The sequence below is a fragment of the Panthera onca genome, chromosome B4, assembly GCF_046562875.1.
Source record: "Panthera onca isolate mPanOnc1 chromosome B4, mPanOnc1 haplotype 2, whole genome shotgun sequence".
In the NCBI taxonomy this organism is placed as follows: domain Eukaryota; kingdom Metazoa; phylum Chordata; class Mammalia; order Carnivora; family Felidae; genus Panthera; species Panthera onca.
Window position 1 is genome coordinate 43955012 of NC_138345.1, and position 26695 is coordinate 43981706.

The window sequence follows — 26695 nt, forward strand, 5'->3', positions numbered from 1 at the left end:
TCACCGTGCTCTCACTAGATTCGCCTTCTTCTGACATATAGTAAATGCAGTTAAAATGCAGTTGTCAGCAAAAACAGCTCCCCTTTGTATATAGGCACAAGTGCCTGAAGGATACCTCTGGGAAAGAGATCCCTGGAATCGAAAACTGCAGATCGGGAAGAAAGAACAAAAAAAGTAGATTTACTGCCACCTTGTGGTCATAAATTTAACCTTTTTTTTTTTTTTTAATTTATTTATTTTGAAAGAGAGTGAGAGCGAGCAGGAGTGGGGAATGGGTGGAGAGAAAGAGAGAGAGAGAGAGAGAGAGAGAGAGAGAGAGAGAGAGAGAACGCCAAACAGGCTTTACACTGTCAGCACGGAACCCAATGCGGGGCTTGAACTCACTACCTGAACTGAGATCAAGAGTCGGATGCGTAACCAGCTCAGCCACTCAGGTGCCCCTAACCTTGCCTTGAAGCAAAATGCGGGAAGGAAAACTCAAGAGAAGGTCGGAATGATTAAATGGGTAAGTCTCTGTCTGGCAGAGGTGGGGAAGGAGGGGTTCAGAAATCCCCCCAGCTTCTCCCTGGCAAGAAGAAGACAGTGTATGGAATGTGGAAGCCGCTTCACTCACAGGGTCAGCAAAGAACAGGAAACTTACAAGTGGGGCATCAAAGGAGAGCCATCCTCCCAGAGCCATGAGCTGCTCGGCTTCCTCAGAGACAACCCCATCCAGAACGGGAAACTGGAATGGGCGCTTGCTCGCTGGATGAATTCCTGTGGGGAGTGATAGTGATCGAAATTGATGATAAAGTCAGTGTGGTCGTTTTAGATTAGAGTCACAAAACTGCAGAACCAAAAGAGATCTTTGACGTCCTTACTGTAGTTTTACAGGAATGTTTGGGAAGCTGAAGATACTATGTAACCTCTCTATCCCAGGTCATGTGTGTACTTAGTGGCCAGATGAGGCCAGAAAATAAGTATTCTGATACTCAAACAAGTGCTCCTCCCCCAAGGGTGTAAACCAGGTTTGTTTCCCATGAGGCAATACTCCAGCCCAACATACAACCATAAAAACTCACCAGATCATCTGTGCTGTTAATTTTCAGCATGTGGGCATCCAAAGACAAGCAATGGTTCTGGCTTTTTTCCCAATTAAATGGGCCAGAGGAGTATAGGTAACAGTTTGCTTCATGCCAGATCCAGTCTTGGGGACAAGGAGCTAGAAAGATAGCACATCTAATCAGTGAGTGATGCCTGAGTAAAAATATGTCTACAATTCTTAAATCAAGTCTTCCCTCAGGACAGTCACATGTATATCATTTCCTCCTCCTCTTCTTCTTCTTCTCTTAAGTTTTACTTATTTCTTTTGAGAGAGAGAGGGAGGGGAGGCAGAGAGAGACAGAGAGAGAGAATCTCATGCAGGTTGCGCACTGTCAGCACAGAGCCTGACACAGGGCTCGAACTCACAAACCACGAGATCATGATCTGAGCCGAAATCAAGAGTTGGATGCTTAACCAACTGAGCCATCCAGGCACACCACCTATCATCTCTTCTTAATTAGAATTATACCCAGACTCTGCAAATCCCTCAAGAGACTCAGAGTCTTTATTTCTCTTAAAGTATTCTGATTTTAGTACACTAAATTAAAAGCAAGGCTGTCGAAAAGCAAAACTGAGCTGACATGTAACTTGAGAATCTGATCTATTTTTTTTTAATTTTTTTTTTTTTGACGTTTATTTATTTTTGAGACAGAGAGAGACAGAGCATGAACAGGGGAGGGGCAGAGAGAGAGGGAGACACAGAACCCAAAGCAGGCTCCAGTCTCTGAACTGTCAGCACAGAGCCTGACGCGGGGCTTGAACTCACGGACCGCGAGATTATGACCTGAGCCGAAGTCGGTCTCCCAACCGACTGAGCCACCCAGGTGCCCCTCTGATCTATTTTTTAAAGTTCTGTTTGGAGTAATGGAAGTAAAAGTTTGGGGAATGGATACATAATAGCAATTCTGCTATTAAAAAGATACACTGGGGACACCACGCTGGCTCAGTTGGTGGAAGGCATAACTCCTGATCTCAGGGTTGTGGGTTTGAACCCCAGGCTGATCGTAGAGATAATCTAGAAATAAAATCTTTATATAAAAAAAGTATGCTTATGTATTTAAAAACTTCGGTTTTTCAAATAATGAATTTAGGCTTCAATACTGTGCTTACTGGGGGCATCAGTCAGTTAAGCGTCCGACTGATTTCGGCTTAGGTCATGATCTCACAGTCATGATCTCACCTTTGTGTGATTGAGGCCCTCCATGTTCAGCATGGAGCCTGCTCGGGATTCTTTCTTTCCCTCTCTCTCTTCCCCTCCCCCAACTCTTCGCACACGGGGTGCCTGTGCATTCTCTCCCTCAAAATAAATAAACGTGAAAAAAATTACTGAGCTTCCTGTTTCTAGACACGTGCTGTTCAATACATAGCCATATGTGGCATTCGAACCACCTGTATTTCTTTTATTTTTTTTAAAGTAAATCCTACCTCCAAGGTGGGACTTCAGCTCACAACTCCAAGGTCAAGAGTCACACGCTCCACCACCTGAGCCAGCCAAGCACCCCTCGTTTAATTAAAAAAAGCTTTTTGTTTTATTTAACAAAGGAATATCACTATGGGCCCCAAAATGTTGGCAGTTCTTTCCACATGTTAACTCGTTTCATCCTCATGACAACATGGCCAAATAGTTTTCATTCCTGTTCTTCGTTGGGCACACGGAGGAAATGGGAATGTATGGGAATGGGAAACTTGGCAGGTCCCTCGAGGAACCGCGTGTTGAATCGCTACATGGCACTACCTCTCAAACTCCTGAGTTTGAATCAATTGAAGAAATATTTCTTGGTGCCCTTCGAGACATTTTGATACAGAATCTTGGGGTAAACGTGGAAATGGCCATTTCTTAAGAGCTACTGGAGTGACAATGTTGCACACCAAAGGTTGACAGCCACCGCTAATTTCGTACTCAAAACTTGTCTCAAACTTGAGAAAGCTGGTTGGTTGTTTGCATGTGGTATTTTACTATTAATGTTTTTGAGAATCTTCTGCTTGGTGAAAAGCGGTACTTTATCTGCCATCTCTACTAATTGGCCTTTATCTGACGCGGTCAAGGAATGGAATGTTTTACCTGGGCTATCTACCAGTGAAAAACACATTGCTTATTATTTTTGATTGGTTGCCCATGCCTGGAATCTCTGGGAGATGGTTCCGGATGGCCGTGATGTAGATTTAATCTCACACAACTGATTAAAAAAAATGGTTTCACAGCCCTACCTGGGGAATAAATCATTTGGTTGGTATGTGGCTATGTCTGCTTATGTAAACATTCCTGTCCTTGATATATTAGTCTCCTTCCTTACACCTTATTAGAGATGATGTAGTCTTTCGTTTCCTCGATAGCTCCCTCTTCAATAAAGAGTTGAGGGGCGCCTGGGTGGCTCGGCTGGTTAAACGTCTGACTCGACTTCAGCTCAGGTCATGATCTCACGGTTCGTGGGTTCGAGCCCCGCATTGGGTTTGGGATTCTGTCTCCCTCTCTCTCTGTTCCTCCTCTGCTTGCTCTCTAGCTCTCTCTCAAATGAAAATAAACTTTAAAAAATTACTTAAAAAAACAAAAAGATGAGATAACATGTCTGACACTTGCTAAAGATCAATTTATCTAAAAATCTCTCTTCTTTTGGAAAGTTAAATAACCCTCTACATATTGAAGGGCTTTATTAACTCCAAAACTTTATAAAAAACTGTGTATCATTATTATTATCATTTAACTCATCTGGCTATCAATTTTTCTCATCCTTAAACCAAAGCGATCTGTGGGTATTTGCGAACTGTTATCACATAATCCTTTTTCAAATAAATTACATCGTTGAGATCCACGGACATGTGCAAGCAAGAAACTGGAGAAATCTTTGTTTATTAGTGGCAGTTAGTTACTAATGCTGAGAATAGGGCACTCCTTCATACACCTTCAAGGAAGCAATGCATCTCTGAAAGGATCTCCGTCTCACGTCCCTTAAATCTCCCTATGATGAAAAGCATATGCCTGATTTAATTGCGTGTTGTAGAAAGACTAAATGACACAGATAACTCTGTAATAACAGCAGAATTCACATCATCATCCCCTTCTTATAGATGCTGTTTCCACCTGCCTCCTAGATTCTGAGATTAAATCAATTCTTCTCAGATAAACTGACTTTCTGGGCCCTTCGTATTTTTTTTTTTTTTTATCTAAAGTACCTACCCAACACTTCAGGTCAGCCTGCCTCCGATGATTTAATTTAAACAGATGTAGCATATTTTAAGAAATAGTGTTATAGCATAAAGTTAATGTAGAGCTACCCAGGGACAAAGGAAACCCCATAGGAAAAGAAATCAATGATTAAGATACATTAGAATGGAAAGAAGTAAGAATCTGTGGCAAAGGGTAGGGGTGGGAGCATTCTTCCAGAGAAGTCTCAAAACTAGAATTTTAAAAATTGAGAAGAGTTCGGGGCACCTGGGTGGCTCAATCGGTTGAGCACCTGACTTGGGCTCAGGTCATGATCTCCCGGGTTCCTGAGCGGGAGCCCCACAATGGGCTCCCTGTTGCAGCCTGTCAGCACAGAGTCGGCTTCAGATCCTCTAACCCTCCCTCTGCCCCTCCCCTGCTTGCGCTTTCCCAAAAATAAATACTTAAAAAAAAATTTTTTTTTAAGTAAAGAAGAGATCCCTCTCCACCCTCCATACCTGAAAAGTTTGCTGCTTTCCTCAAAGCTTCTTGGAGATTCAGGTTCTGGTGATGAAGTTCCATCTGTTTCTTTGATTTTTCATCCAGCTTCTGTGTAAGGTTTTTTATCATCTCCTTGAGTTCCTTTTCTGACTCCTGGGAAGCTTTTTCTGCCTGCCGCTGTGCTAAAATCTGTCCCTCCAGTATAATTTCCTGGTGGGTAAGGTTTGCTTGATGTTGCTTTAGGAGACCAGACACCTGTGATACTAAATCAGAGCTGAAATAAGAACTCCATTACCAATCTCCAGTAAAAATCCCTCCACTGGATTTTGAGGAAACCAAAGAATCAAATCAAATGATCTATTTTGACAGCAGAGAAACTGCTGGAAAATGACCCAAATTTACTCAGAAATTATGGATTAAAAAGTTATTGGGTATTTCTGCAGCATTTTGTCTAAATATCAGGAACTGTCACAAGCACTTTTGATCAAACAAAACAAAATAGGATTTTACTTATTATTGATGGTTACTAACAAGTTTAAAGGCTGTAATGATCTAGATTCTAGATAGATGAAATAACCCAGATCTACAACTTAAATACACAAGTTTAAAAGTTTAAAAGCAATCATAAGATAAGTGGTATATCAGTGACATAAATAAAATACAGTCTGAAATAGATGCTAACCAGACACATTATCAAGAGCAATTGTCATTAATGATCTACTCTGTTTGTTTCTTTATTCTTCTGCTAACTCACTACCCTTTTGAACTTCCTAATTTTATTTAAAAACTGTGACACCCTTTTATTGGAGACACAGATTTTAAGTTGCTATGTCAAAACAGTTTCAAACATTTTTTGTTTCTTAGGATTTTTTTTTTTTTTTTTGCCTTTTCTTCAGCACATTTTAGGAAGGGTGAGGAGAGCATAAAGTTTGTGAAGTCTAACAGGCAACTAATATTAAGGGTCAAATGTCTCAGTTCTGGAAGCTTGATGGTTCGGTACAAAACAGACCCCTTGGCTTGAAGGCCAGATCTGACTCTGTTGTAAAGTGATTCTTCTCACAGGAAGACTCATCCAGTCACCACCACTGAGTCAAGGGCACTTCTTCTAGTCATTAGGGAAGGCCTTAAGTGTTAACAGATCGAAAAAAATAGTTTGTGATCTTAACCAACAACTGAGAGACAAATAGCACTTAAAGGCTGTAATGATCTAGATTCTAGATAGATGAAATAACCTAGATCTACAACTTAAATACACAGGCAGATAAGGCAGGTGATCTGTACCATTTTTCCTTCTTGGGCATTCTCATTCTTCTTATCCCTTCTTTTCCTGTCAACATCCTCTTTTCTGAATGGCCATATTATAAATTCGAATTACATTTATTTTAAGTGTTTCATTTATTAAGAGGGTGTTTCTGATTCTTAAATTTATTTTTTTAACTTTATTTATTTATTTTTGAGAGAGAGAGAGAGAGAGAGAGAATGAATCACGAAGCCCGATGCAGAGTTCAAACTCACAAACCAATCATGAGATCATGACCTGAGCCGAAATCAAGAGACAGATGCGTAACTGACTGAGCCACCCAGATGCCCCTCTGATTCTTAACTTTAAATTGGTATTTAATCACCTCTATTAAAACTCAGTGTGAACTGTATGACATTTCTTTTCCTTCTGGGTCTCTTAGGGGATCTCGTGGCTTAATTGCTTCCAATTATTTTCTTTCTCATCATTCCAGGATTTAAACAGACTTTACCCATGAAGTTATAAAAACAAAACAAAACAAAAACCCACCATTCATAATCTTCATTCCACGTCCCAGTCAACTTGAGGGATAAGCACAATACACTTACTCATCTTCCAGCTCATTCTAAAAACAGTTTGCCTAAAACGCATCCAAATCAAGGATGTTTGTAGTTGTTATGAAACCAATGAATTAACCACGTTTGCAAGTTCTCACTTTGTCCTCCATCACTTCCCTGTGCTAGTACTTACCTTGCATTATCAGCATGATAAGAGTCACCAGTAATCCCAAGCAAAGGACCCCTAGAAGCACAGCGGCAGGGCACCACCACCGAGAAGAAAGAAAATAAAGACCTAGAATGATAGAGGATTGAATCAGAAGGACATAAACGATGGAAGCAAGACGTCAAGCAATTCTTTGGAAACAGTCTGTACCTGGTACTTTGCACTCCTTACCTCTAGTCCTCCCAAGGACTCTGCCAATAGTTCATTACCCATATTTATAGATGAAAAATACAGATAATATAAGTAATTTACCCATGGTCACACATTTGACGCTGTTTAAGAGCCAGGATTCAACACCAGGTATGTGATGTTAGGTATCCGATTCTAAAGCTTATACTCATCTCTTCTCCCTACAATGACTTTCCAAGAAACCCTCAGTCCAACTTTGTTCGATCAACTTTATATTTTTAATATAGATCGTGTGTGCGCATGTACACACACACACACACACACACCTCACATACAGTGTGTTTTATAAGTAGCATACCATAAAAGAAGGTCAGATACCAAGCAAATAAGCTTTAGTCAGTTAATCAACAGACTGCCTCAAAGAATTGTTTTTGTGCTTTCAATTTTTATTCTACTGAAATTACATCTTGGAACTGAGGTATTGACCAAACAAAAATAGGAATGAAACTTCAATACTACCCTGACTCATATTAATGTCATGTCCTATACTCACACCAGCTGTGGCCCTGTAGTTACAAGAGGAAAGTTCATCATTATTATAGATAAAAATAAATCATGTAGCTCCCAGGTATATGAATGCCTAATTATGTGTTCCATCACTAAAAAAAGCACAGATATTTTGGTTCAGCAGGAAAATATCTCACATAACGCATCTGGACTTCTCACCCTGTACAATACACAAATAAGGCACTGGTCATGTTATCCTTTATACGTAGACAAGGAAACCCAAAGTTTCAGTGAATTGTACAAGATCACACAGATGTTAAGATCCAAACATAGGCCTTTAATCTGTTAGCCGCTATGCAGCATAGAACACTGCATCACAAATTTCCAGTGTGAATGTGCAATGATCCAAATCAATTAATGGTCGAATATATTCACAGAGTTCTCATTATGTCAAAAGCACTTCTGTTAGACTTTAGAGATGAGACAGACACAATAGAAATTGTAACAGGAAGAAATACAGTTCATTCACTGGTTCAAAAGTTGTTAAGCTCCTAGAGTGTATATGGCAAATTGGCAGAGAAGTAGGAGATAGTTGTGTCTCTTGCAAATAATTGCCTAATCCTAGCTTGGGGGTAGATATCTGTGTAAATCTTTCAACCAATATTTCCCTTTGGTCCGTATTCATTCTATACTATAGAAGACCAAATATGTCTACCACTCTTGAGCGATGAAACTCCCGAATTTTTAGAAGAAATCACAGGATCCACACCTGTGTGGGGAAGGCACATACTCCCATTTTCTACAGGTCACCCTTTGTCCCATTTCCTGGGTAGGTAGAGACCATTAACCCAATCTCGGCTCCCGGTAGTGATTTTCTGATCAGAAAGCAATTGGATTCTTTGTAGTAGGTGATTGATCTAATCAGGTTCTGAGAGAAGATTTAGCTTCATAATGGTAATAAAATTCAGGCCTATTTACTACATGAAGAATGAGTGAATGAATGAATGAATGAATGAACAAATGACTATTGTTGACTTGTAGGTTTACCTGTAAATGACAGCACTGTTTTCATACCAAGTTAAGTTCAGCAACTCAAATATTCAATCATTCCATGTTCAAACTTATTTTCCCTGTTGAGGGAAATTTCTATCTTGTTTATGGGAACATGACTTGGAACGTCTTTATCCAAATTCCTGACAACACTTGTATTGTACAAATACAACTTCCCCTATTTGTATTTTATTCCTTTCTCTGGGAATGGGTATAAGATAAAAGGCAATTTACTCAGACTGTCTGTGGAATTGGGATTATGAATTAATTTACATTTAAGGAGTTTAACTTACCGTATATATCAAAAAATTACAATTTTCAAGGCAGTGGTACACAATAAGACGTGATTTGCCCTCAACTATACTGAATACCATTTCATCTGCTTTGGATAATTCATAAAAAGATATCCTGTTTTTGCAATGCTCAAGAAGACTTATTATAAAAAGTATCATTGTATACACTGGGTGAATTCAACATTTCCTTAACCTTCTGATGGATTGGATTCTTGATAAAGGGGAGGTTGTGATACAATTCTAGCTGCCTGAAAATGAGTGGTTTTGTTAATTCCCCTGATCCCCAATTAGTCCTCTGTAAAAGGGGGATTACAATAGTCCTAATTTCAAGATGTAAAGATTCAGAGAAGTAATGCACGTAGAGAGGATATCAGAGAACACAGCCTATGATAAATGTTCCATAAAAATTATTAGTATCTGCTACATCATCATTCAAAGCAAGTTAGTTCATTCACATCTAATTTTTCTTTCTTTTAAGTAAGTGTTACTAATTCTATACTGTTTTTCCACACTCTGGTGTTTAAGCTGTCTAATCCTCTATTCAGTTCCTTTACATGTTGAGCTAATCCTGGGATTCTGTCCCTATGTACATTTACCCACCCCTAGTACCTTTAGCTTTCTCTCCATTTGGCTTCTGGTCGGGTTGGTCTTTCATAGTCGTACTCTTAAGGTCATCAAAAATCATTTCCAAATTCACTCCAAGAATGAGAGAGTGAAGCAGTCAAGGACTTCTGCATAAAGTAAAAATTGGTGAGCTCCTGCTGGAGTGCTTAAATAGCTACTACTATCTAATTGAAGAATGACTCAATCATTGGTAGGAGGAAGAAGAGGCTTTGCTTCACACTGGGAAGTCGGCTGACGCAAATTCTTGGGTTATGTCTATTGCAAGTGGGGAAAGTGGTGATTCTGCTAAGTATTTCAGGATGTTTCACTAGGTAATTTATGAAAGGGAAAACTGTATTTTCCGTGAGCATTAGAGGAGAGCCAGTTTCCTCTGTCCATAATTCCAGTGTCCCTATTTGTTTATTTCACTGTAGCAGACTTTCTCTATATTGTAACTTTCATAAATCTCTTTTAATCCTGACTGTTTCAATCAGCAATAGATCAGAAATTTTTGAGGTAATCACAGGATTCATCTCTAGCCATGATGACCATGATAATTTTAGAACTTAATTCGAAGCACTATTTCATACAGTGGCAGTGTAACATCGCACCAGTGAGAACACTGGAGCCAGAGGGAGCTAGTTTCAAATCTTTCCTTTGCTAAGCCCTTGATCTATAATCTTGGAGAATTACTTAACATTCTGAACCTATGTGGTTTTTTTTTTGTTTTTGTTTTTTTTGTTTTTTAGAGAATTGTCTTTTTTCTTCTTCTTTTTAATGTTTATTTATTTTTTTTCCAAAGGAGAGAGAGACAGGCAGAGTGTGAGCCAGGGAAGGGCAGAGAGAGAGGGAGACACAGAATCTGAATCTGGCTCCAGGCTCTGAGCTGTCAGCACAGAGCCCGAGGCGGGGCTTGAACTCTTGAACCATGAGATCTTGATCTGAGCCAAAGTCAGACACTTAAGTGACTCAGCCAACCAGGAGCCCCTGGATCTATGTCTTTGTCTATAAATTGGGACATTGGAATGTCCACTGGATAATGTTGATAATGTTGCTATAAGGATTCATGTGAAATATTGGCTGAAAATGCTAAGTACTGTACTTCAAACATAAGAACTCAATAAATTATAGTTATAATATTAGTAGTAGTAATATTTAGCATAGTTGAATTACCCAGAAAAGAATACATTTTACACATAATTGGAGTCACAAGACTCTTCATTGATCTCGCTGTAAGGATGACTATATGAATTCATTGATAGAATTCTCACCTATTTTTTCTTTACAACCTCCTAACCAGAGAAGAAATGTCTTACTGCAGTTATGCATACTTTTAAAAACATTTTTCATTTTTGAGAGAGAGAAAGCATGAATGAGGGAGGGGCAAAGAGAGAGGGGGACAGAGGATCGAAGTGGGCTCTGAGATGACAGTCGCGAGCCTGACGCGGGGCTTGAATTCATGAGATCATGACCTGAACTGAAGTCGGACGCTCAACTGACTGAGCCAACCAGACGCCTCTACATGCTTTTTTAAAAGTTCTTATTTACTAGAGATATTTTCTGAAGTATTTATGGGCAGAATGATGGGATATCTGGAATTTGCCTTAAACTATGCCAGGGAAAAAAATAAAAGGAGGGGATACATAAAAGAACATTGAAAAAATATGCATACATAAATAAAATACCTAGGAAACTATGAAGAAAAATCACTGATATTGACAGCCTAATTAGGATTCCTTTTCCCTCCTCCTTCCTGGATTTTTTATTTTCCCTTTTTCTGTGCCAGGTATCTGACACCAAACTGAACATAGTTCATCTGTCACTTAAAGTTTTGCTCTGTGATACAGTTCACCAGAAAAGCTCAGCATGTAGCAAATATATCCTGGTCAAATCAGCTTGTAACAAATCAATGCTACTTACCTTTATCACTCAAGCGCTATGCAACGTCCTTTGACTGTAAGTGCCAGAAAACAAGATTGCTGCCTGAATTCACCATGGCGACTTTCGCATAAATAGAATCTCAGGAAAGTGTTTTTGATAATGAATTAATAAATGCTGAAATTACATCTCAAGGAAGAGGGCACCTTATCATTCCCCACAGTGACTCAATTATTTTGTATGCCATCAATATTCTAGTGGATTAAGATGAGATACAGATGTATACTTGTTGACATGGCACATTTTTCCTTTTTTAATGTTTTTTTATTTTTGAGGGGGGGAGGGGCAGAGAGAGAGGGAGACACAGAATCTGAGGCAGGCTCCAGGCTCTGAGCTGTCAGCCCAGAGCCCGATGCGGGCTTCGAACCCACAGATTGTGAGATCATGACCTAGACGGAAGTCGGACGCTTAACGAACTAAGCCACCCAGGCATCTGGACATAGCACATTTTTCTTGTGAGCTAGTTACCTTTTATGGATTGTCCTAGGAAGAAGTGTCTTGGAAAGACATATGTGTCCATGTAGCTAAAACACCCAAAGATACACCCAGGACTAGAAAGAACAACATTCTTTGAAGGAGGCCTAAGATTGAGCTAGATTTCTCAGACTTCAGATGTTCACCTTCACATCCCACCCACGAAACCAAGGACCAAATAATCATCCATTGTGCTTGGGGTCAATACTCATAAGATGCTCCCTAAGCAGTCTGGGACCTGGTGATGAGCTCTACAAATCCTGTACTCCCTTCAAATACATTTTATTTTCTTAAAAAATCCTCTGCACTTAATATCTATAGGTAGGATTGCCATCACTGTGGTAGAGTCCCCTTCCTAAGGAAAGAAAACAAAAACAAAAACCTCAAGGCAACCGGGCTATATATGACAACATCCTTTTGATCTTGTAACATAAGACCACTTAATCAGACTACATATTTGTGTGTTACCGTTTATGGGAGACAAGGAAGTAGAAAATATATTTTAAAAACTATACCACGTGGTGTTCGGGGCTCGGTTCTTCGGGTGCAAACCCAACTGAGGGGTGCCCACGGGAATAAAATTGCTTCCTGGAAAGAAAAGCCTCTGTGTCACGATTCTCTGTGCAAGAATCCTGCTACATCATCAGTTTCCCACCCCCTCATTTTATATACTCTAATAGAGCACTCTATTGATTTTCCATTCCATTAAAGTTATTCCCTCTCTCCAACAAATTACAAGCTCTTTATGAGTAAAGTTGGATCCCCTTCTATTAAGAAAAGCTTATTCTTTCCTATCGCCCTGGAATACCATATAGGTTATAATATTCTGCAAACAGTAGGCAGTTAATACTTGAGATTCTTAGCTACTAAAACATCACCAGCATAAGCTGGATTTTAAAAATACAAAGGCATTTAAGGAAAATATGTCTTCATTCTTTATTTTGAGAAAGTGGAGCTAATGCCCAGAAAATGTAAGAGATTTACTAAACGTCTCTTTTCTACCTGAAGCCAGACAAGAACTCAGCTCACTATTCTTCTTCTCCAACTTAATACTCTGTAATTTTCATTTTTTTAATTTTAAAAAATTTTGTTTAAGTTTATTTATTTATTTTGAGAGAGAGAGAGAGAGAGTGAGAGCAGGGGAGGAACAGAGAGAGAAGGAGAGAGAATCCCAAGCAGGTTGTGTGCTGACAGATGCGAGGCTCGAACTCACAAACTATATGAGATCATGACCTGAGCCGAAGTCAGACACTTAACCGACTGAGTCACCCAGGTGCCCGGAAACTCTGTAATTTTACTTTTTTCTTTCATTTTTTAATGTTTATTTATTTTTTAAAGAGAGAAGAGTGTGAGTGGGGGAGGGCAGAGAGAGAGAGAGGAAGACACAGAATCTAGGCTCCAGGCTCCGAGCTGTCAGCACAGAGCCTGAGATCATAGAGCCCATGTCAGACGCTTAACCTTTGACCAACTGAGCCACCCAGGTGCCCCAAACTCTGTAATCTTCGAACAGTGACTCCAGTGATGGTGAGTAATATGTGTCAACTTGTCTGGGCCACAGGGTGCCAAGATATCTGGTCAAACATTTTTCTGAGCTTCCCTGAGAATGTTTTTGGATGAGATTCCCATTTTAGTCAATGGGGTAAAGATTTCCCTCCTTAATGTGCATGGCCTCGTTCAATCTGTTGAAGGCCTGCATAGAACAAAGACACTAATCTTCCTCCAAATAAGAAAATATTCTCCAGCAGCCAGCCTTTGGGTTGGAACTTCACCTTGGCTCTCTTGGGTCTCAAGCCTGCTGCTCCACATTACAGATTTGGGCTTGCCGGTCTCCATAATTGCATGAGTCAGTTTCTTACCATACATCTTTCTCTATAAATATGCACCCTCTTATTGGTCCTGTTTCTCTAGAGGACCGTGACTAACATAACTCCTCATTTCTTCCTTCTCCCGGTTCCTGGAAACCACCATTCTATTTTCTCTTTCTATGAACTTGACTACTCCAGGTACCTCATATAAGTGGAAACATACAATATCTGTCCTTTTGTGTCTGGCTTATTTCACTTAGATTAGGGCTTCACGATCTGTCCGTGCTGTAGTACGTCTCAGAAGTTTCTTTTTATTTTTTCTAATGTTCATTTATTTTTGAGAGACAGAGACACAGAGCACCAGCAGAGGAGGGCCAAAGAGAGAGGGAGACACAGAATCCGAAGCAGGCTCCAGGCTCTGAGCTGTCAGCACAGAGCCCGACGTGGGGCTGGAACCCACGAGCTGTGAGTTCATGACCTGAGCCGAAGTTGGATGCTTTACCGACCGAGCAACCCAGGCGCCCCATGAATTTTCTTTAAGGCTGAATAATATCCCATTGTATGTATATACCACATTTTGTTTATCCGTTCATCCATTGATGGACGTTTGGGTTTCAAAACCTGTGGGATAATTTCTACAATCCTTTCGTGGCAGATAGCTGGACGAAATTCACAGACTTTAACTAGTTCTCATTTCCTGCCCCCTGATGTTGTTCATGCCCTTGTGTAATCTTCTCCCCTTCAGTGTGGGTGGTATCCATGGTTTGGATGTGCCAAAGTGATAGAATGTATATGATTATGTATTTGTGATTACATAAGTTATAGTGTTTATTTTGCTAAAGTTTCTCTCCCTCCTCTTGGCCAGATTTAAAGAAGCAAGCTTACAGAAATCCTATAACCACAAAGAAATGAATTCCTGGGGTGCCTGGGTGGCTCAGTCAGTTAAGCATCTGACTCTTGATTTTGGCTCAGGTCAGGATCTCAGTTTGTGAGTTTGAGCCCCACATCGAGCTCAGCGCCCTCTGTACTGGCAGCAAGGAGCCTGCCTGGGATTCTCTCTCTCTCCTTCTCTCTCTGCCCCTCCCATTCTTTCTCTCTCCCCTTTTCAAAACAAATACATGAAACATTAAAAAACAAAGAAATGAATTCCCGCCTGAGGTAGCTTGGAAGCATATCCTTCCCCAGTTGAGTCTTCTGATGAGAATACAACCCAGAAGACATCTTGACCTCAGCCTGTGAGACCCTAAGTAGAAGACCCAACCAATCTGTGCTCATACTTCTGATCCACAGGCACTGTGATATATATATATATATATATATATATATATATATATATATATATACATATATATATATATATATATATATATATATATATAATGTGTGCTCATAAAATTTGTGGTAATGTGTTTTATGGTATATAAAACTAATAATACTTTGATAAACTTAATCCCTTCTATTTTGTTAAATTTCCTTAAATCGAATCCTGAGTGTCAATGCCTCTGAGGTTGTCACTCAATGCTTACATTGCAATCTTGATTCATAAGATAGAGCACTTCCTGGTGGAGTCGTTGCAAGATGAAACTGATGTCTTCTGCTTTATTATCTATTTTTGAAGCTATGGGTGCGGCCCAACTCACTGCTCAACACTTTATAACTCGTGCTTGGTGACTCACAGTAAAGATAGTCCTGGACTCTATTTCACTGAGGCACAGAAAGGAAGGGAATTCATGGTTGGTCATCTGACATAGGCAAGGTCAAAAGGAGAATAATCAAAGGGGCCAGAAACAAGTAATTTTTTAGCTCCACTTGTTACAAGTTTTGTATAACAATTTCCTTAGGCATAAGTGAAAGACCTCTATGTACATGTACCCTCCATTGGTTCCACTCCAAGTCTTTAACAACCTGGTCAAAAGCTAATGATTCACAAACTTAATAGAACTACAAAATTGTGTAGGATTGAAATGAGGTCGTTCCCCTCCATCTCAGCCACTTTCCCTTCCAGTCTGTACCCTGTTTCGTCTTCCTACATGGATCCTCTCTCCTCTCTCAACATTCGGGATGTAGAGGTTTTGACAGGGACAGAACTGGGGGTTAAAATTGCCACAAGACATAATCACTCTCATTAGGATAAACAAGAAGTTCTACTTCTCTGAAGAATAATCCAGTGAGGAAAAAAAAAAATGCAGTAGTTATTCTAAGAAAGAATATTAACAAGGAGGTCATTAAAAGAATCGTGTTTTGTTCAAACCTGTTAGAAAGCTGGAGGGCAAAAAGGTGATGGCAATCACATGCAGGAAAGTGCAGTGGGGGCAAAGATCATAGTAATGGGAAAACCTGTTCACTCAGGTTTGGCTGGGATGATTGGGGAAGAGATGGCCAGAACAGCAAGGGGAAATATTCAAAATTGGAATACCAGGAAAGCTAAAACATGGCCATGGTAATAATATACTGACAGGACATCAGTTATTCAGCATACTGAAGGTGAAGGTCACTGGTAAAACTGAATGGAAATCAAGAGAATCCTTGTTAACACTTCTAAAATACTCGTTACATCAGGACAATTATGTGCATTTCACACACATTACCTTATTGAATCTCTATAAGTCTATGAAGTAACATTATTACTATTACCCCACTTTGAATAGAATGAAGCTGACCCAACAGGGATATAATAACTTGCCCAAGATCACACAGCTATTAAGTGAGACAGCAGGTATTTAATCCCAGATAACCTAGCTAGGCTCTTAGCCATGATACTCTATTGCATCTCTGACAAGAGAGAGAGAAGGGAAAGATTAGTGATGTTATCATGTGCAGGACACTCTAAATAGAAATAGAAATATTCTAATAAAAATCCTTCATGTCTTTGGTGGTATTTTCTCTATGAAACAACAAGTCAAGTGAGCATTCCTCTCCTGTTTTGTAAAAGGGAAAATTAAGGCTTGGAGAAACGACATAATAATTTAGTAGAGAGCCAGGGATTTTCTGGTCTCCCGGTCCTATGAAATACTTCCCACCTTGCCAAGTTTTCTGCTGAGATTTGAAAAATACTCTTCATCTTAGCTCCATCTTCCTTACTTTTTAGAAAATAAAGCAATGATCATTTAGTTTTGGAACTTAATGTTATCTAATCACCAGGCTTTTCTGTCACTATTTGATTTCCTTAGCTAAGAGAGAAAGAGGAAAAAAAAAGTTATGTTCTCCATGCTCATTTAATGCTGTGTGGGGACTCTTTGAATCAATCCCACCCCACAGTTGCCCTCAACAATCACTCAGTAAAATTAGATATGATCTAAAAGGTGGTTTTATTCAATTCTTATGAGACAGATATATGTGTGTAAACTAATGTCTAATTTTCTTATGAAATACTTTGCATATTGAAGTTTTTTTGAAATACTTTATGAAGTAAATGATTTCTGACTTAAGTATAAATCACTTATACAGCATTCATTTGTTCCTATAGATATGTTTCTTTACAACTATTCCCTTGCCATGTTTGCTCATTTTTAAATTTTTTATGTTTATTTGTTTTTGAGAGAGAGAGAGACATAGAGCGTGAGCAGTGGAGGGGCAGAGAGAGAGAAGGAGACACAGAATCTGAAACAGGCTCCAGGCCTCGAGCTGACAGCACAGAGTCCGACGCAGGGCTTGAACTCACAAACTGCGAGATCATTACCTGAGCTGAAGTCAGATGCTTAACCGACTGAGCCACCCAGACGCCCCGATGTGTGCTTATTTTTATTCTGACTTTAGATTTTATTTAAGAGAGAGAGAGAGAGAGAGACAGAAACCTAAAGACCTATAGATCTTGGAACCTAGCTAAAACATTTTTTGTATGTGTCTGTCTGACTTATCTGTTTCAATGAGAACTGAAGTCAGGGTAGAGGGGAATTTCGTGGTCACCACCCAAACATTCTAATCTCCAAACCTGCTTTCCTCAAAGATGGGAGAGTTTTCCAGTCCATTTGTCAACCTCTCAGTCCTACTGCAATGGTTAAGAATAAATGACCCAGAACCAGGAGAGTTGATTATCAACATAGTAAAGGGGAGGGTTTCAGAGAGCAGGAGAGGAGGGCTAATCACATGGAGAAGGGGAGTGAATGGAGGTTGGCAATTATTCAACAGTCGCCCTGAAATATGCTGGTGAAGGACCAAGAATATTACTCTTTTTCTGATGGAGACGAGAACTTATTTGATCACCAGCAATCTGCCTTTGAGCCTCCTAAAGTTAAGTTTCTCACCACTGCCTAGAGAAATACGTAATTCTGAGGACTGATGTGTCCTCCTTGAATGTCTTCTTTTTGGGGACAGTGGGAGAAAGTTAAAGACCTACAGAAAGGATTACTAATAGGGAAGGAAGGAAGGCAGGGGGAAGCGAATGTGGATAACATAAAAACAGAGTAGAAATAGAGAAAGAAGCCAGGATGAAAGGGGAGAGAAAGACCACAGAAAATAAAAGCCCAAAGGAATAAGAGGACAGAACAAAAGAGAGTGAGAAAGAGCGAGCGCGCGAGAAGAAGAAAACTGATTTACTGCTGAGAAAAGTTTGTCTCCTTAAGTCCTCTAGGTCCAGAAGTCTGACCTAGCACAGAGCATGGAAAGGAGGCAACAGACACCCAGTCCGTGATCCTGGAGAAGCGGTTCAGCCCCCATGGTGATGCAAGCCCAGGCCGTGACAGCCTCTGCCCTGGTGTATTTCATCCAGGTGAGTGTGAAAACACAAAAGCAAACCTTTGTTTGTTTGTTTGTTTGTTTGTTTCTCAGATAAATCAACTCTCAGAAGACCCTTGGGGGAAATGGATGAGAGGAAAGACACATATTGGACCAAAGGGGTCGTGGGGAAAGAATGACTGGAATGTTTCCTTAGTGTTATAGTGTTTCGCGGTCCATGAGTGGCTAATGACATCAGTGAAATGGGGAGGGGGGGGGTGGCAGAAATTAGGGCAACCGGAGATACATGCAGGGTAGCTATGGTAATTCGGAAGGGCCACTTATCAATATTTCTTTTAGCATCGTATCACCCGTCCCTCAAAATCCCAAATGTATTATCAAAAAGAATGACACAGTTTCCCTGAATGGAGTTTCCACATCAGCACTGGTACAGTTCTAACAGCCTAGGTGCCTCCGGATCAGAAATAAGTTAACAGAGGAAAAATTCTTTTGAAATACTTTGGACTTTTTATTTCTCGCCACTAAAAATCAGAAGGCCCTAAGTAACTCATTAGCTGAGAAAAGGGTCATTAGACTGATGATCCTGGACAACTGTCAAGGGGAAGTTTGCATAGCTAGCAAGGGATGGACTGTCTGTTTTGATTTCTATGTCCTCGTTAAAATAATGTCTGCAAATCCATTTCTTTCTTCTTGTATTTTCCTTTTGCTTCCTCTTCATTTCCTTGCTTTTCCCTTTCCTTCTTGCCTCTTCTTTTTTTCTCTTCTTTTTCTTTCCTCTTCTTCTTTCCCCTTCTTTCTTCTTCTCCTTCTCCTCCTCCTTCTTCTTCCTCTTCCCCTTCTCCTTCTCCTCCTCCTCCTTCTTCTTCTCCTTCTCCTCCTCCTTTTTCTCCTCCTCTTCTTCCTCCTCCTCTTCCTTCTCCTTCTCCTCCTTCTCCTTCTTGCAATAATACCCAAACGAAGTATTTTAGCTGTTTGGCACATTAAGCTTTTCTTACCTTTAGTCAGGAAAAAGAAACACAGAACCAGGGCTGGGCTGAGAAAATACACTTTGTCACCCTTAGTGACCAACCATTTTAAAATAAAAAAAAAAAAAAAAGAGAGAGAGAGAGAGAGAGATTCTCAAATGTTGTCTGCAGAAGACACCTGGTTAGTCCTTTTACAAACCCTTTTTGCCTGATGTATCGTGATAGTGTGTGTCCCCTCTCGTTTCCATAAACTCGCAATGAGCACAACTCTCTGTTCCCTGTTGAGGGCCTTTGTGGTTTTTGTTGTTGATTTCCTGGAAATATTAAGTCATTCAAGTTACTGGAAGAGAGACACAGTCTCTGAATGCAAGTTTCTCTATTTGGGGAGAAAGTCAACTGAAATACAAGGTAAAAAAGGAGTAGAAGCTTTCATTATTATTAGCAGAAGGGACTTGCTAGCAATACCGAGGAGTCGTTAGAGCAGATTTATCCCTTGTTCTATTAATTCATTCAACGCATGTATAGGATAAAGGCTGATCTGAATTCTGGCTACCTCAGTGGGAGCACACAGTTGGTCATGTTAACTTAAATTCCTTTGCCTCCATCACTTAATCTTTCAAAATAAGGTTAAGTATACCCACCTACATGATTATTGCAATGAAATGTTAAGACATAGTGAAAATTCTTAGCTGACTGGCGTATCGTAGCCACTGAATAAATAAAATTGTTCCCTTCCTTTGTCCCCTTCTCTTTTTTCATATAGTGTGTTATTGATGCACTAAGGGAATAAAAAAGAGGAGTGGTCTAGAATGCAATTTGTAACTGGGAGAGAATTAGGAAGACAATAACAATATCCTGAGGGACAGATCAGGAAATTTCTAGGACAAACAAATTGATTTAAATGCTGCCTAAGGTGTAATGCTCACCCACCTCCAAAAAACAAAACAAAACCATAACCTCCCCCCCAAAGCCAAGATATTTGTTCCTCCAGGTTCTCCCATTTCAAATATAATAATCAGCGGGCATGGGAGCAATGAAAACCAACAATCCTCAACCTGCCTGACCCTCTGACCTCGTCCTCATATTTTCCCGGCTGTCTCCATGCAGTCTAACAACGCAGAGTCATGAGGAACAGTCGATAGGCTGCTGAGCAGAGCAATGAGACATTTCCCTGTCTGAGACTATTTCCCTTCCTACAGCTTCCTCGGGCAAGATGTGAGGAGAACTGTGTGAGTCCTGAACAGTAAGTATCTGAGACCCGACTGGGAAGCAGGAGAAACAGACAAAAACATTAGTACCCAAAACAGGGTCAAAGGGTCATCAGATATCTGTGACTTCCCTTTATCTTTACTTACACGACCATCAGCCCACTAATCACAGACAGGGTTATCCAAAAATAAAGACACTCACCACGGTGTCATCCTACGTACTTAAAATCACTGACAGCATTTTTTCCCCCCATGGCCAATCTTCCCCTTAAAACATCGGAATTAACCTCCGTTTATATAGTCACAGAGATTTGCAAAAGGTTTTCTCGCTCATGCTTCTTCGTGACTCATCAAGACAGACTAGGTTCAAAAATCTCATCCTGGGCAGATAAGTTTGGGTAATTCCAAAGTAGCATCACCACCTGAGGTATGAAAAGCATTTTCCGTATTTTAGGGCATATCACTATTTTTTTTTCTAGATTTTTTTTTTATTAGTTTTCTTTATTTTTGAGAGGCAGAGAGAGACAGAGTGTGTGTGGGGCAGGGGGGCAGAGAGAGAGGGAGACACAGAATCCAAAGCAGGCTCCAGGCTCTGAGCTGTCAGCCCAGAGCCCGATGCGGGCCCTGAACTCACGAACCGTGAGATCATGACCTGAGCCAAAGTCTGACGCTCAACCGACTGAGCCACCCAGGCGCCCCGGGGCATATCACTATTTAATGCACATGTCCTTTAGCTATGACTTTGAGGTCATTATCCCTTAATCTAAACCTATCACGATTAGGTCTTACATAGACACAGAGGACACACAAGGGGAAGAGATTCATTTCACTTGGAGGTAAATTACTTTAAAAAAAAAAAAAAAAAAAAAGCAGGGCCAGTTGGAACAAAACAGTTGCTCAGAGTGAAGGAAAACACATATTTAGACATGGGAAGGGTTTCTCAATAGCTAAGTCTGTTAAACCCAGGGGAAATGGTGGTGGCCTTGACTGCTTGTCACACTGTCTGAGGTTTTAGACACCTACCAATATGGGAAGAGTCCGTTTTTGTTTTTAGCTGTTATGTTCTTTATTATTATTTTTTCCATTTTTATTTAATTTCTTTTTTAAATTTGCATCCAAGTTAGTTAGCACAGAGTGCAACAACGATTTCAGGAGTAGATTCCTTAATGCCCTTTACCCATTGAGCCCATCCCCCCCTCCCACCACCCCTCCAGTAACCCTCTGTTTGTTCTCCATATTTAAGAGTCTCTTATGTTTTGCCCCCCTCCCTGTTTTTATATGATTTTTGCTTCCCTTCCCTTATGTTCATCTGTTTTGTCTCTTGAAGTCCTCATAAGAGTGAAGTTATACAATATTTGTCTTTCTCTAACTGACTACTTTCGCTTAGCATTATACCCTCTAATTCCATCCACATAGTTGTGAATGGCAAGATTTCATTCTTTTTGATTGCCGAGTAATACTCCACTGTATGTATGTATATGTGTATATATATATATATATATATATATATATATATATATATAATACCACATGGCAGAATAATTTTTAACAGAGTGAGAATTGTAACACTGTAGAGCAAGAAGAGGCTTTAAATAAATGGGGAATGTGAGAAAACCTACAGGAGACACTATTTACTGAAAAAGCAAACTATATGTTACAAATGTACAACCGAAAAGAGGAGGTTGAAGTGAATTTCAACGGGTTTCAATAGCTCAGTGTATCAGAAAGTATAATTAAATTTATCTTCAAAAAAAAAAAATTGTTCCTCTTCAAAGATAAATAGTTCCTCTTTCCCCTTTGTACTCCTGAGCTTACCCCACAATTCCTTCTCTCCCGCAATCCATATATTTTTCATCCCTAGAGAGAAAATTTATAATTGCCATTATTACTTCAGTTAATTTAATTAACTTCCGACACAGCGAAGTTGGGCTTGACAGTTTTGTCCCTTCCCGTTTGGCTTCAGTGGGTGTGCATATCAGTTTTGATCCTGGATGTGAAAGTTCAGGTTTTTTTCTTTTATGGTGAGAGTTTTTCTGGTGGCCCTTGCGACAATTGACAGCATGTAAATTACAAACTTCACTGCATTGCTTTCGTCTTATAACTAAAATTTTCTTTCTGTTTAAATTTTACTGATCGCTAATGTATCCAAACGTCAACTTTCATATCCATTTTCAAACTTGGTAAACTTACATTCCAGGCTCTTCCCTGATAATTGTCCTCGTAACAGTTTACAGTGGTCACGACTACCCTTTCTATAAACGCTGTTTTCATAATCACTACTCAAGTCGGTCTTATAGTGCTATACAAAAATATTTACACCATGACATCTGTAGTATAAAATGCTTCTTAAGGCATCCCATTTTGTAATATGTTCCGCTGGTTATACTGAAGTCACTATAACTTGTATGTTAACTAACTGGAATTAAAACACAAACTTAAAAAAAAAGTATACACACACACACACACACACACACATATATGTTGTGATGCTTTTATTATAACAAGGTAGCATTATCACATTGTAACTCATATTTCTGATTCTGGAACTACAATAGGCATTGACTATATTTTTATTACAGAAAAAAAAAAAAAAAAAAAAACTCCAAACACCTTTATTCTTTCTCCATAGTTGCCTGACCACAGATTGGGTACATCTCTGGTATATATGGTAAGTTTCAACTCTAATACCCAGAAAGACATCTCAAAGGAACTTTCTTTTTCTCAAGGGCATTTGTGTTTTTTTATCTATTTATTTTTTAGTTTTTAAATATACTGATGGCAGGGAAAAAAAAAATGTATGAGACACCCAGTGTACTTAACCTTGCATCCCACGAAGTCAAGTTTCTTTACCTCATTGTTAACTATGTGACAATATGCCAGGATTTCCTATTTCAATACCTTCTCCTCCACCAACATCGAAAGGTTATTGTGTATTTTCTCAGTGTTAGCTCCAGAAATTTCTACAGGAAGGAGAATACTTTCTATGGTAGAAACAGACCCTCCACACCGCATTAAATCTCTTATTGTTTTAATGAACCGATTCAGTCTTGCTGACGAATAAGTATATGTGTATAAAGAAGTATTATGGTCATTCCATAAAATATTCAAACAAAGTCAGAGTGCAGACACTGAAGGCTGATTATTGCCGGGGCTGGGAAACACACCAGACCCCAGGGCGGTCACTGCCCCGTGGTCATCTTGCAGGTTGCTGGTGGTCATTGGCGGGCTGCTGCTTCTGTGTGGCCTGACTTCTGTGTGCTTCCGCTGCTGTCTGAGTCGCCAGCAAAACGGGGAAGAGGAGGGCCGGCCTCCCTATGAAGTGACAGTCCTCGCTTTTGATCATGACAGCACTCTCCAGAGCACTATCACTTGTGAGTACTGTGACATTATAACACTGCACTGGGATTAAAAGAACCATCAGGACAGAGCAACGGATATAGAAACAAGGACTGAATCGTATTTTTTAGAAACTGTTTGAAATTAAAAAAAAAAAAAAAAAAAAAAAAAAAAAATATATATATATATATATATATATATATATATATATATTCGAGAGACAGAGAGAGCATGAGCCAGGGAGGGGCAGAGAGAGAGAGAGAAAAAGAGAGAGAGAGTACGAAACAGGCTCCGCACTGTCAGCACAGAGCCTGACGTAGGGCTCCAACTCACAAACTGCGAGATCATAACTTGAGCCATGAGACCCTGACCTGAGCCAAAGTCAGATGCTTAGCCGGCTGAGCCACTCAGGCACCCCTGAAGAGTACTGAAGATTCTAGAATTCAGGGTCATTCTAATTTCAGGGAGCCTGATGGTGTGGTGACCTGGCCTCATGCTGATGCTGTCTTCTCCCGTAGTAGTCGGACTCATGATAGAGTGAAGAAGTAGAACGTTGGAGAAAACATTGGGAATGTTTCATAGGAAGAGTTACCCAGTCTATAAACTTATTTTGATGAAGCAATTTTAAACCATGAGTGTATCCCTTTTTTCAAAAATGTCTTGGATTTTGTGAGAACTTGTATCTTCTATTACTAATATATATTATTTTATCTCTCTGGAGAAATTAGCCACGCGTACTTTCAACCCTTTGTTCTGTAGCGTATCTATGGATATACTTAAGGAGTAGCTTACCATTCCCTTGAGGATCATAAAACACTTTCCTTTATCTCCTTCGGTTCTCTTCTTTATATTATATTTATATAAGAGCCGGTGGCCCAACATTGTGGTATTTATTTTGAAAAAAAAAATATGTTTGCTGTTCACCTTTCCTGCTTTTCTTATGGTCATTTTAGAGAAGAGAGAAATAAGACAGAAATAAATATTTCTAAGGAGTCTGCATTATCAGTGCATTGGTGTAAAGTCTATAAAAGGGAAAAGACGGGGCTGTGAGATATGGGAACACAATTTAGATGAGCCGAGGACCCCAGAGAAGACAGGCTCTCCTAGCAGAGTGAAGTTGGTTTCTAAACAGCCCTCGCGGGATTTTCATAACATCTGTGGCCGAGAGTGACAATGAGTTTGGACACTTGCTAAAAACGAAGGGAAATTAAGTGTGTTGTAAGTCCCTGATTTCTGAGGATGCCGCATTTTCTTTAGCTCTATTCCTTCTTTTCTCACTAGCCTTGCAGTCGGTATTTGGCCCTGCAGCTCGAAGAATCCTGGCTGTGGCTCACTCCCACAGCCCCCTGGGCCAACTGCCTCCCTCTTTGGACACCCTCCCAGGGTATGAAGAAGCTCTTCACATGAGTCGCTTCACCGTTGCAAGGTGTTGGCCAAAAACACCTGACCTACCCCCAGTGCCAGAAGAAAAGCAGCTGTCTCCAGTGGACGAGTCTCCTCGGGCAGGACCCTCTTCCAACTGATGGGAATTCTGATTTTATAAATGGGGTGGGGGGATCCCCAGCATAGCCACAGACAGACAAATGGGACATTTTTTCCCCCTAACTTTTGGAAGATTTAGGATGACGACTATACACTATTCAGTGGAAAGGATGGCTTCCCACTCTTCGTTTCCAGCCACATGTATTTTCTAACACGGAATGCTCTAACTGGGAACTCTAATTCTTTATCCAGTGGCCAGAATTTGCAACTAACCTCTAGCAATGCTGACTACTCCTGAACCAAGAAAGCATCAAAAGTACCTTGAATGCCTATAGCTATTGAGTTCCTTTGCCTATGGGATACTGCAGGTGGTTTTTCTTTCTGCCAGCTGTAACGCAAGAGTAGATTGTGGTACATTTGAGGAGAAAGACAAGAGTGTAGGCACAGCCATAGACATGAATGCACTGAAGCCGTGAATTCTTCCTCTTGAGAGAACATTCACTTTTCTACTGAATGCCAGTGACACTCTTGGCATCATAATACCTAATACCTAAGTGGACCCAGGTAATCGTAATACCTAAGTGGACATTCAGGATCCAGGGGTAGGACTGCAGACACGGGCTAAGGGAACAGAGTACATACGGTACCCAAGTGCCGAATATCAAGGTCTTTCCTTCACCCTGGTCCTACTCTCTAGCAATATGAGAAACTTCATGGAGTGCAGTAACACTTTCTATTAATTTCTCAGTGTTTCTGCCTTGCAAACACATGCACGCACACGCGCGCGCGCGTGCACGCCTGCACAGACACACGCAGTCTTTTCTCAAAGAATGGCATTGTTTGGCTTCTTTTCTCTTTCTGGCCGACCCCTTAAAGCCAGGTTATCTGTAGTGACCCACACTAGTCTCTAGGAGTGGCCTTCACTGCCACCTCGTGGCCATGGTAGAAAATGTCGTCTCCCATTTGAGCCGATCTGCACCCCTCTCCAGTTCTTGGAGTAACTAACTGAACTCAGCCCGGATGGCATCCTGCCGTGTCGTGCTAAGCTGTCCGCCTGAAATACTACTGGACAATTGGGGATATGATGTATTGTTACTGGACAGCTGAGAAAGTAAAGTGTATTGGGGAAAAATTACTTGCCAGTGACCTTAGATAAATCATTGAAAATCTTTAAAGGAGTTTCCTCATCTGTAAAATAGGGGATAATAACACCTCCAAGGATTGTTGCGAGGCTCAAATAAGCTAGATACAAATGACAAGATTTGTAAAGTATTATGTACATGGATTTGTCGCTCTTAATATTGACATCTAATTTTCACCTGGCTACTATGATTCTGAGAATTGTGCTCTCGTTTGTTCTTTGGCCACCCAGCTTGTTAGGTTACCGCTAAGTCACGCTGGAAGTCACTTTTATTCGTCAATAAATATCTGTCGATTGAGGTTAACGACCAATGATATGTGATTCCTTTTAAAATAGTCTGT

General features: G+C 40.2%; 2 protein-coding genes across 4 annotated transcripts; one reads left to right on the forward strand and one right to left on the reverse strand.

The window, feature by feature from the left end:
• Positions 1-9536, reverse strand: OLR1 (oxidized low density lipoprotein receptor 1). The gene is made up of 6 exons (XM_060658410.2): positions 9338-9536; positions 6717-6818; positions 4744-4989; positions 1062-1201; positions 641-756; positions 1-145 (listed from the first exon to the last, which is right to left on the reverse strand). Exons 1-6 carry the CDS (start codon positions 9411-9413, stop codon positions 1-3), a joined length of 825 nt encoding a protein of 274 aa, XP_060514393.1. The 5' UTR covers positions 9414-9536.
• On the forward strand, positions 141-26454 carry TMEM52B (transmembrane protein 52B). 3 transcript variants are annotated; one of them, XM_078450098.2, is made up of 7 exons: positions 141-505; positions 13082-13267; positions 18111-18256; positions 20387-20430; positions 23025-23063; positions 23600-23766; positions 25013-26454. In XM_078450098.2, the coding sequence occupies exons 3-7, from the start codon at positions 18203-18205 to the stop codon at positions 25252-25254; spliced, it is 546 nt and encodes a 181-aa protein (XP_078306224.1). In that variant the 5' UTR covers positions 141-505; positions 13082-13267; positions 18111-18202; the 3' UTR covers positions 25255-26454. The 3 variants fall into 3 exon arrangements, with proteins under 3 accessions (XP_078306224.1, XP_078306223.1, XP_078306225.1); XM_078450097.2 differs by lacking the exon at positions 13082-13267; XM_078450099.2 differs by lacking the exons at positions 13082-13267; positions 23025-23063.
• The last annotated feature ends 241 nt before the right edge of the window (positions 26455-26695 follow it).

Bases quoted from the DNA above. Each gene is read 5' to 3' on its own strand.
- OLR1 (XM_060658410.2), bottom strand. From the start codon at position 9,413: ATGATTTTTGATGACCTTAAGAGTACGACTATGAAAGACCAACCCGAC. The intron at 1,202-4,743 runs GTATGGAGGGTG...CTATCTTTCTAG, and splicing joins GAAAGCAGCAAACTTTTCAG to CTCCTTGTCCCCAAGACTGG. The intron at 757-1,061 runs GTGAGTTTTTAT...CACTCCCCACAG, and splicing joins TTAACAGCACAGATGATCTG to GAATTCATCCAGCGAGCAAG.
- TMEM52B (XM_078450098.2), top strand. From the start codon at position 18,203: ATGGTGATGCAAGCCCAGGCCGTGACAGCCTCTGCCCTGGTGTATTTC. The intron at 20,431-23,024 runs GTAAGTATCTGA...CTTTCTCCATAG, and splicing joins AACTGTGTGAGTCCTGAACA to TTGCCTGACCACAGATTGGG. The intron at 23,064-23,599 runs GTAAGTTTCAAC...GTCATCTTGCAG, and splicing joins GTACATCTCTGGTATATATG to GTTGCTGGTGGTCATTGGCG.